The sequence below is a fragment of the Solenopsis invicta genome, chromosome 5 (genome assembly GCF_016802725.1).
Source record: "Solenopsis invicta isolate M01_SB chromosome 5, UNIL_Sinv_3.0, whole genome shotgun sequence".
Classification (NCBI taxonomy): domain Eukaryota; kingdom Metazoa; phylum Arthropoda; class Insecta; order Hymenoptera; family Formicidae; genus Solenopsis; species Solenopsis invicta.
The window spans coordinates 4,067,843-4,080,080 of NC_052668.1; the positions used below are offsets into that span (position 1 = coordinate 4,067,843).

General features: G+C 29.5%; 1 protein-coding gene across 4 annotated transcripts; it reads right to left on the reverse strand.

The window, feature by feature from the left end:
* Positions 1-2,396: 2,396 nt before the first annotated feature.
* On the reverse strand, positions 2,397-7,918 carry LOC105194730 (proteasome assembly chaperone 1). Of its 4 annotated transcripts, none has more exons than XM_011159798.3 (6): positions 7,638-7,918; positions 7,415-7,531; positions 7,259-7,338; positions 7,020-7,183; positions 6,743-6,935; positions 2,397-2,583 (listed from the first exon to the last, which is right to left on the reverse strand). In XM_011159798.3, exons 2-6 carry the CDS (start codon positions 7,510-7,512, stop codon positions 2,399-2,401), a joined length of 720 nt encoding a protein of 239 aa, XP_011158100.1. In that variant the 5' UTR covers positions 7,513-7,531; positions 7,638-7,918; the 3' UTR covers positions 2,397-2,398. The 4 variants fall into 4 exon arrangements, with proteins under 4 accessions (XP_011158100.1, XP_011158101.1, XP_039306062.1 ...); XM_011159799.3 differs by having other exon boundaries at positions 7,626-7,912; XM_039450128.1 differs by having other exon boundaries at positions 7,592-7,912.
* Between the last annotated feature and the right edge of the window lie 4,320 nt (positions 7,919-12,238).

Below are 12,238 nucleotides of genomic sequence, written 5' to 3' on the forward strand. Positions count from 1 at the left end.
AATAATAAATTTGCGAAAATTGGCCAAACCGCCGCGCGACTTATGAATCTTCCCGGTAACTCTTCTCGCAACCAGTGCAGTCGGCTCCGTGCGTTAGGTGCTTGCTTTACAATCGTAAGATCCGGGTTCGCTCCCGGATGTGTGCAATATTTTTTTTCTTTTTTTAATAAATGTATTTATCTTGATGATATTAATATAGTATGCAAATTTCTAAAATAGAAAATTTAATTTAATATCATTTTCTAAACTTCAATTTAAATTTAATTTGAAGGGAATTTGAATTCATGTAATAATATTTGAAATAATAAATAGGTAATAATAATAATAATATATAAGTTATTTGAAACGGATAACATATAAAAGCAACGTATCTAAATTTTCAAATTGTTTAATTTAAAATTTAATTGGAAATAATATTAACAGTATTTTAAAATTCTAGTTTTTAAAATAATTAATCGTAGAAGAAGAATACCAGTGTTAAATTTAAACAATTTAAAAATTTAGATACGTTGCCTTTATATGTTATCCGTTTCAAATAACTTATATATTATTATTATTATTACCTATTTATTATTTCAAATATTATTACTTGAATTCAAATTAAATTTAAATTGAAGTTTAGAAAATGATATTAAATTAAATTTTCTATTTTAGAAATTTGCATACTATATTAATATCATCAAGATAAATAAATACATTTATTAAAAAAAGAAAAAAAAAGAAAAAAAATATTGCACACATCCGGGAGCGAACCCGGATCTTACGATTGTAAAGCAAGCACCTAACGCACGGAGCCGACTGCACTGGTTGCGAGAAGAGTTACCGGGAAGATTCATAAGTCGCGCGGCGGTTTGGCCAATTTTCGCAAATTTATTATTTCGAAACTAAGGCCTATTCAATGAAACGCCGGGAGACGTAAACTTTTTTTTCGTCTCCAGAATAACTAAAAAAATTGGGATCAAAATCCAAGGGTCTCTCACTTGGTCCTCCCCTTGTTAGAGAATCACGCACTCTTTCAAATACACCTGGTTGGTCAGAAATCAGAAATATTTTTTTATTTTTTAAGGTACCTAGAAAAAAGATATCCACATTGTATCTCACTCTCCCCTAATATAATTAATAAGAAAATAACAAAGAGCTTAAATAACAAAATAGCTTGTATCTTTGAAGATATTAATCTTACCCATGTTAATTAGATCTTTTCTTATTTTGATCAATACTACTTGCTATCAAAATATGTGACCCTTTTTTTCAACACCCTGTATATTGAATTAAATTAAGTCTCAAATACATAACAAGATATTTGTTAGCAAATTGAAATAAACATTTGTTTTTACATAAAAATCTGATCAAATAAATCTGCAATATATTTTAATACCTCAACAATTATCTTAAATATAAAAACATTGCACTAAAATGAAAAATAATGTTATATATTCTACGTTTTACGTTACAAGAATAATTTAACTTTTCCACGTCACTTTTTGTGTATACATTCAGTGAATGTATATTTATGTATATGTATATATGTATGAAATGTGATTCTTTTTTTCACCATTTTAAATTAAACCACTGGTTTAATTTTCACTGAAATCCTCAATTCGGTTCCACTTCGGTGCAAATCAAAGTTGCTACTTGAAGTAAAGTAGAAGTTAAGATTGACATTTCAATAGAGCAAATTTAATTTTGATTTGTGTGAATACAAACAATATAATCTCCATTGTTAAAAAAAATTTTTTTTACTTAAAATATTAATTAATGTTAAAGTTTTATTATATGCCTTACGTTTATTTCTCATTTTGACGATTAATAAAAAGTGATTGTTATAAATGATAAAAAGGATAGGTTGACACTATCTATCTTTCCACTGACTAAAATTTTATGTCAATTCACTGCCACCCTAATAGAACTTGCAGATAAAATGAATATAGTCTAATGCGTTTCCATCAGCTTATATTTAGTTCTATGCTACATTAGGTGTGAATTAATTTCTCGGCAGAAACTATAGGTTTGTTCGCGTCGCAATGTTCTAATATGCTCCTATTCACTCCAACACACTCCAATACATTCGAACTAATGCTATAATTGATGATAAAAGTGATCAAAGTGATCTTGGAGCATGCGACGTGAAGAAACCTCCAGTTTTCGCCGAGAAATTATTTCACATCTAATATAGCATAGAACTAAATTTAAGCTGATTGAAATGCATTAGACTATATTCACTCCCGCTTCAATCTGCAAGTTCTATCGGAGTGGCAGTGAATTGACATAAAATTTTAGTCAATGGAAAAATAAATAAACCTTAGATCACTGTCAACGCAGGCTTGGCAATTAAGTTAGCAGGAACTTTAATTGGTTTAGATTAATTATAGAAGGAAGAAAAACAAAATAAAACATTTTACATGTAAAGATTTCCTTTACTAAAAGAATTTTCCACAAATTTGGGTTGCTGTAATTTACAGGGTATTTCATCGGTTAAAACTTGTAAAATCGGTTCCACACATTTGGAATCCAACACAAAACTGTCGATATACAATATATATGACTTGGCTGGTATGCCCAGGAGTTCGGCATAAGATAAGACTGAAACAAATAAAATGATTCCATCAACAACATACTTTGTATTTGGTACGCATTTTCCATACAGCACAGAAATATTGTAGCAATGATAAAACATTTGCTTTTAGAAATACAATACAATATTGCAGCAGTATTACAATAAAATATATAATATTTTATACCATCATAATTTAATTAAAATGTTTTTAATTCAAATTAATTTTTAATTAAATTATAAGAATATCTTAACCAAAAATTATATAATAAAAAAAATAATTATATAAATTTGCAAACTAATTTAATTATTAATTTATATATTTTAAGATTATTCAACATATGATCTGCGTTCAACAAAATGAAATGATAACTCATCTTTGAGAATAATTATTATATAAACGTTAAAGTTAAAACTTTTTAAAACATCTTAATCATTAATTTACAATGAGTTTAGGGAGTCTTTTGACCATGTTGCGATTAACCACCAGCCACTGTGAATGATCGTAGTCAGTCGTAATGTGGTCAAACGGAATACTCCCTAAATTTATCATGAAGTTTAAATTTGATAAACTTTATTTTCAAAATATATTTCAATATAGTCCAAGTATAAATGTTAATTTATTATTTATTAATTTAGTTTATATATTAAATATTTTAGTTTTAAGTTCTTAAAATAACTGAGTCATTGTATTCAAAATAATGCAGCATGTAACTAAGTGTTCAATTACAAAATAATTCGGTAATATTAGAAATGTAATTGTGTTCTCGTACTTAAAATAGCAATGCATAAATATTATAAACAGGTAATAGATAATTAAAATTAAAAGTAACAATTTGTTACTCGAGAGAAAAAACTATACTTGTTACAAAGCATCTTAATCCTGAATGCATATTATATATAGTACTATCATTTAAAAAAATATAAATAGTATATATACATATATGTGTATGTATATTGTATAATAAATAGTACAATTGTACATTTATATTTTCTTAATTTTTTGTATACATTTCATAGATTGTCCGTCACTTTTAATTATATAATTGTTAATTATACGTTTGAAAATCACAATAAAATTTAATATTAAAATTTTGCTCTAAATACAAAATTATAAAATTGAATTATTAGTTCGACAAATTTCTTTAAATTATGCAAATTGCTATTATCAAAAATTTTCAAAAATAACTCCATGACTAAGCAGACTCATACTTAAATGTAATACAAGATTTGTATGAAATTGCTTGATGATCAGAAAATGTGTATGCATACACAAATATTTATACATAAAACCATAGCAGTTTATTTTCACAATATATTAAAATATTACTGTAATATTATTAAAATCATATTGCATATCTATATTTTAACAATGTTTTTAATATATCACATTACAATATTGCCATATTACTGCAATGTAACTGCAAATCTTTTCTTGTATAGATTGGTCTTGCATACACAGTAAAAAAAAAATATAGTCAGTAAAATATTTCAAAATCAAGACACTGATGACAAAAAATATTCCAAACAAAAGTTGTTTGATCTGAATAGACACAATTAATAGAGAAGAGAGTATTATGGTTACTGTGGACATTATGGCTATGCTTATTATTTCCATTATTAGGTGACGAATTCTAATAATTGTTTATGGAATTATTCAATCAGTAGCACATTTTTTTAATGGCACTGATGTGCCAATACACAATAGCTAACAATTGTTGTAAGGCATTTTTATTTTTGATTACTTCTAAACTTTTTCAAGGTATACTTTAGCACTTAATTATGTATATTTCCTCATTGTTTTTCAACTTGAGCGTATTATCACACGAATGATTGTACACTCGAGTGTATTTTTGTTATTAACTTTTTATTCGACTGTACACACTTCGAGTTAAGCAAAGTTGAACAATAACATAAGATTTTGTTAATATGGTTTTTTTTACTTTTGAACACTTAAACTTTTTCAAGGTACATTTTAGCACTTAATTACACATACTTCATACTATTTTTAAATTTCAGCATATTACCACACAAATGTATGTACTCAAGCGTTTTCTTGTTATTCAACTTTTTATTCAGCTGTACACACTTTAGATTATACAAAGTTAAACAATAATATAGAACTCTGTTAATATAATTTTTTTAAATTTTAAACAATTTTAAACAAAATTTTCATATCGAAATATTTCTTCGATAAATCAATTGTTACTCATAAGGGCGATATTCAGAAACATTAGAGATATCATTTTATATTTGTTTAATATTAAACAGGAATAAAATGATATTTCTAATGATATCTCTAAAATCTCTGAACAGGGAAATTCTAAACGATAGAAAATTAAAAATTGTAATTTTGAAACAAAATATCGTTTCTTTTAAACTAAACCGATTTTTAAGAAATTATTTTTGGGCTAGTCATATTACCACCACTTTATTTCTTCAATCGATTATGCAGTCACATTTTTATAAATCATTTCCCAAGTCCTAAGTAATAAATATTTCATTACTTCGAGTCTAAAATCAGTTAAACAACACTTTGATGAATATAGTTATTCAAGTTTTAATATAAAATATTGATTATAAACAAAGTTATTGAAGAAAATAAAAATGGGTGTAATATTACTTTTTTCTTCTCTAGTAAAATATTTTCAAAAAATAGATTTTTCAAAGTCATATAAAGATTTGCTTTTTAAAATGGAATTATGATTTTTTTCACGTAATATAATTCCTCTAATCATCATGCATATAAAAGTATTAAAATAGATTTATGAAAAAGTAGCATAAAGAAATCAATAGTTTGTGAAGTTTATTTCATATTTTATGTTAAAATATATAGCATGCTAAAGTATAAAATATCTCGTAAATTACTTTGAAACTTTAGATGCAGAACAATTTCAGGAATCATATTATGTGTTGTAACAAAATCATATTACTCTTTGAAGGTTCTTGAGTAATCGCCGCTGCCATATTGAAATCGTGACGTCATAAGCGAGAAATCAAACGTAAGGTATATTTTGCATACCATTTCTAAATAAAAAGAATTTGGTTATAACAAAATGTTTTAAAGCAATTAAAAAAATGGGCCTTAACTCTCCTTTTCTCCGACAGTTAGCGAAGTCATAAAAAGCATGTGGAGTGAAGCCTATTCACACAGAAAAACACATGGACGATTTTAATTTCACCATTATTTATCCTTCAGATACTATACAACTTTTGTTTCGAATTTTTGAGCATTTTTTCAAGAACAACCTGTTTGATCATGTTATGATTGATCACACCAATTCACAACAGTTTGTAATTAAAGAGGTGGTTCCACTGAAACTTATCAAAAACTTTTAACACACTTAAATTAACAAAAAGGCTACACCAGTCAAAAGTGGATTTTAATGTTCAATAATTTCCTAAGTAAATTCATATACAAATTCCTGCAAATTGGGTGCCATGTACTTGTCAGACTTTAAAATGCAATTAATAAGTAAAACCAGAAATGTACCATCACAAAATTAATAATTTTTTATGTCAATAAGTATCTTTACTATCTATTATCCTAAAATTATACAGAATTTAAAGTAGAAAGATATTCAACCGTTTAATGTAACGTACAAATCTAAACAAGAAGGCCTTCCATGGTCGTAACTAGATCTGGGTGCTTTATATTTACTCATGTGATTTTATATACTTTCTCAGATTCAACGCAGACTGCGCGCCATTACTTTCGGTCATAACACAGTTATAATCGAATAAGAGTCAGTAATATCACATTTATTAAATTAAAATTAATTTAATATTACACAATGTTACTAGCATCTAAATATTAACCCCTTCTCCTCTGAAAAAAATTATAATTTATTGTGAAAAATAGTCTGTGTTGAATCTAAGTATATAAAATCACACAAGTAAATATAAAGCACCAAGATCCAGCTATGACTGTGGAAGGCCTTTTTGTTTAAATTTGTATATAAAGAGTTTGTTGCAAAAAATATTATTTTGATCATGATTTGAAACTGGATACCCTACATGGGTGTCTTTGTTTGAGCACCAAGGCACATGGTAGTATCTTAAATTAAGTTAGCCAATTATCAAAGTAGGCAAGAGTTCCATTCTTTTCTTAAATGTCTTGATTTAAAGATATTTACGAGTTTCATACCTTTTCTTTATCCTACATATATTAAATTTATAGATACTAACTTCCTGCGCCAACTCCAAATACAATATTTGGTTGTTCCAATGGTTCAATCCCACATTTTGTGAAATTGGTAGTTTTGGTAGCTAGTATTCTTAAAAATGAAGGAATTTCTGGAACATTTGTATTTTGGAACTGCGATATATGACGACATATTATTGAAGTTGTAGTCTCTAAATTTAGTAACAAATCGTTTATCTGTAAAAAGGTAAATACATATTCTTTAATTTTATAAAATATATTTTGAAAGCAGATGAATATTATTACTGATTATGTACTTGCCTCGTTTATGAATTTTCCAGCATTTTTTGTGTCAAATTGTGGTAAAACTATACATATATATATTTGTTTATTAATTTGATAAATGACTGAAACTTTTTTATGTTTTTCATTTTCTATGATGCATGCTTCTTCCATTTTGGAACACAAACACTGTTCTACAAATGCTAAAATAAAATATTCAATGCAGCAATCGAAAACATAAAAGTTAATAGATGATTTAAAAACAATGCAGATATTACGAATTAATGGATCCCCTTCTATTATGATCAACTTTTGTAAGCATTTTGGTTTAGGTTTTGACCAATGAACATATAATTTCCTGAAATTGTAATTACATATTTAGATTATTTCATAATAACAGACTCAAGTTACAATAAGCAGACATTCTAACTTACGGAAAATGTTCTGTATTATCAGCTGATTCGTATTCATCCTCATCGTCCCAAAAAGCTCGTGACGATGGAAATATTACTTCTCCAAAATAACTAACCATTTTATTTTAATAGAACGTCCTACAGAAATAAAGAAAATTAAGATGTCAGTTCGTAATTATGTTTTCCTAAATCACATACTCATTTTTTTTCTTACAAAACTATTATTAATTACACTCAATTATACCAAAGATGACTTATAAATTAAATTGTAGCGTGTCAGCATGACTCTCCTCTTCTTCTTAGCATTTATTAGCATCCGTTCTCACGTGAAAGAACTAGGAACGATACGACCATGGAGTAGGAGAATAGGAGGCTAAACTCAGCACTCCAATTACGTTCTCGTTTCGTGTTCCCTATTGGGAGGATGGTCGCTGAAAAGAATAACTTCTTACGCCATGAGCGCCATTTGTAATAGTTACCCTAACTTGACTTTTCATGTATTTTTATAGAGTTTAGTGTTTCTACCCGAATATTGAAATATTTATTTATTTGTAAACCAAAAAAACAAGCAGGAAATGAAATTAATAAACAAACGAATAAAAATTATAAAAAACAAAAAACGTAATTTCTAAAGCCTGATCTACAATATGCTTTTTGCTTCCTATTGCTTTTTGCCTCTTGCTTTCTTGTCTCTTCGCGCACTGTTTTACCGACAATCGTGTTTTTTGTTACGTGTTTCTTGTCTTTTCTGAAGTTCGTCAAATTTTATCTCGAACAAAGACAAAGAAACATATTGGTTAGGTTAAATACGACCACGGTATCGTGGCGATTCGAACATAGTCTGATAAAAAATATGTCTTATAAAGAAAATGAAGCTGAGATACAAGTAAACAAAGCTTTTGGCGAATTGTTTGCCAATTTTATGCAAAAAAATCCTTGCCTTTTGTGCATGACGATGTCTCTTGGCTTCGTGTGACAAAAATACAAAAAGCAAGGAAACAAAAAGCAGAAAGCACATTATAGATCAGCCTTAAATGTTCTATGTTTTTTAAGTTTATGTTGTTACTCAAGTTTATGTTGTTACACAAGTTTATGTTAATTTATGCATCTGTTAATGTATATGATGGTGATAAATAAAAAGGAAATGAACATAGAAACGGATGTTTAATGAACCACTAAGTTTATATTCTTTTATAATGAAAATGCACAATCATTTAAAAAAGGTTGAATAAATATCTTCAACATATTGACACAAGGTCAAATAAACTTTTATCGTACAGCATTAAGTAATTATAAAGACTTAAAGTTACTTTGATACAAATTGAAACATAAATCTCAGACCTTATATTAAACTATTTGATATCAGAGTAAATAAACAAATAGTCTTCAAAAATCGAAATTGATTACTGGTTTTCTTTAATGACTTGGTCGATTTCATTTCACTTGTCAAATTTAATTATCGATGTAAAATTCTTAATTTCCTTAATTTCCTTGAATGCACACTTATTTCATCCTTAAAATATATATACAATTACAAGGAGTATAAATATATATACCATAAATATATATATATAGTACAGTTAAAAAGAGTATAAATTAAACAGTATCTAAAGTTTTCAAAATTTCATTTAAATTATTAATACTCGATACTTTAATATATCTTAAAAAGGGCATAATCTCATCATCAATATAAATATTAATATGTAAATTTGGAAAGACAGCAATTCTTTTTATGCTAAAATCACTTTCAACTTTCGTAAAACCAAAGAATTTGTCGTTTCCAGGCAAAAATCCCCAATCCGAAGAAGGCAGCTCCACTAAATTCAAGTTCTGTTGCAAATATTTAAATTTAATTTTATCTGATGCATGATATATTTCCATGAAAATTTTTTCTATTATATCCCTAAAATGTAAGTTTTCGTATTAATTACTAATCAAATATACTATTTCATAATTATTATGTACCTTTTTATAATATAACCTCTTTTGTCGCTTGTTTGACACAACTTCTATTTTCCATTTCCGATTATTGGACTCAGCTTGTAACACGATGTACACAATTTAAGATTAGTTCTCAATTAATATTACTTTGTTGTTAAAAATGTTGCAATAAAAATGGTATTTTTCAACATTTTCTTTCAAAACCGGAGTAACAACTGGCATCTCGTATACGATCTCGTGTATGCAATGTATGCGTGATCGTGAATTCATCACATTTTGCTTGTGTGAGAGGTCTTTAAAGATGGCGACCATCGGTAAGAAGTTATTCCGTTTAGCGTACTTCCTCCCAATAAGGTACACCCAAGCATGATGTAAAAAACAAGGTGAAACAACGCGCATCGTCGGCGGCTCGATGCGCGGTAAGAGGCGTGGCTCGATGTGATGAGCCAATGAAATTTGGGTCCAAATATATCCGCGCAATTTAAATACGAAACAATCATATGTAGTCACACATACTTAAAATGTAGATGCTGTTAAAAAAAATAAATATAAAAATGTAAAAATACTTGAAATTTATTATCTTTAACAAAAATCACTGTTGCAATAAACACTGTTGTTATAAACATGAAATACAACAATTTAGCCATACACATAAGCTCATTCTTATAACTTTCCAAATTTCTTCTAATTCAAGTTTACAAAATTTGAAATAACAATTATCACAATTTTTATTAATGTACAAAGTCTCAACCTTACCTTCACATTCTTCTTTTTTTAAGTAGCTTTGAATTTCTTCGATTCACCGATTATCTCCGATTCACGTATAAATGCAAGTATAAATACGTCCCAGTACCGGAGCCGTAGCCATATTGAATCTCAAAATTTGGACCCAGTTCTGATTGGTCTAGAGTATGGTCTACTGCGCATCTGGTTACTTGTTTCACCTTTCTTCTTACATCATGCACCCAAGGACTTTGATTCTGTCCATGGGGAAATTTTCCAAACTGAGAAGTCACCACTTTCTACATACTCGTAGTTCATGATTAATGAAACGACTAGAGCTTAAAGGGCCTCGCACATGAAACGCATAACATAACATAAGCATAACATAAGACCTATGAGCCAATGAGCATCCAGCATAAAGTCGCCATATTGATTTACCTAACATTTTCATTGGTCCGTTAGTCTTATGTTGTGCTTATGTTATGTTATGCATTTCATGTGCGAGGCCCTTTATTGGTCGTTACGTTAATCATGAACTGTAATGGCTCTGGCAGACCAGCGCGATTTGCGACACGCGACGCGCGATTATCCAATAGGCGTTTACAATTTTTTGAAAAGACGTACGCCTATTGGATAATCGCGCGTCGCGTGTTGCAAATCGCGCTGGTCTGCCAGAGCCATAAGTATGTAAAAAGATAGCGACTTCTCAGTTTGGAAAATTTTCCCATGGACAGAATCAAAGTCCTTGAGTGTACATAAATCAGGAACACTTTTGCTTCGCGCGCGCTATCGAGTTCGGTCTCCTATTCTCCTACTCCATGGATACGACCATCCTTCAAAATCAGTTTTGCAATTCAAAGCACAAGATTAACGACGTTGTCCCGGCGGTCGATTGTGACGTAACCGACAAATACAAAAATATAAGTAATGGGCGAACGCGTCCGAACTCGTAAACGGCCCCCAAAATTGCCGTTGAGACGTCGATTTATAGCACACAGACAGCACCGGCAGCCAGAATGAACAGACCGTGGTGGGAGTAAAGGGGCTCACACATGAAATGCATAACATAACATAAGTACAACATAAGACCGATGGGCCAATGAGCATCCAGCATAAAGTCGTCATATTAATTTACATTACATTTTCATTGGTCCGTCAATCTTATGTTGTGCTTATGTTATGTTATGCATTTCATGTGCGAGGACCTTAAAGGCTATAATACACACCTTCCATAACCGTAAGACGTACCGTAAGAATTAGCCAATCACAGTTGAGAATTTAAATTCTTATTTCTGAATTCTCGACTGTGATTGGCTAATTCTTACGGTACGTCTTATGGTTATGGAAGTTGTGTGTTAAGGGCCTCGCACATGAAATACATAACATAACATAAGCACAACATAAGACCGATGGACCAATGAACATCCAGCATAAAGTCGCCATATTGATTTATATAAGATTTCTATTGGTCCAGAGGCCTTATGCTACGCTTATGCTCGGTTATGCATTTCATGTGCGAGGCCCTTTATAGCCTTAAAACTTGTCGCAAGCTATGCGCGCCTGCGCATATGCTGTGAATTCAAATTCGTCATACATACATACACCATCGTAGACAATTTGCTTGTTTTCTGTTCCTGCACTAGGCTGCATTAGAACGTTTCTTCTTGCTTTCACTTACTTTCAAATATATATCTATTTTATTTTAAGTGCACACTAATTCAGAGAGTTCAGAAACACAAAACAAACGGAATAATAATGCACAATATTTAACCACGTTGTGAAAAGTTATTCAGTTGGACAAGATCCGATAGCGCACGGTGCAATAGCCCACCAACCAATCATCTTGACTTATATAACCCAACCAACGGAAAAACTCTAGGCATCGGACACAGTGAGTGGTAGTGGGCTATCAGTCCCGTGCGCTATCGGGATCCGCCCTATCCAGTTAATTAAAAAATAAAAAATCTCATAGAATTTTCTGTGCCAATGAATGACAAGGTAGTAACACTATAGTATCAAGCATTAAAATGAGATACAATATTTGTAATTCTTTGTTTATAGAGAACTTTTCATTTTTATTATCACTATCAGAATCATCACTGCTATTAATGTTTTCAATCTTTTCATCATTATTTAAAACAATTGGAATTATTATACTTCACGTTTTGTTATTCATTATTT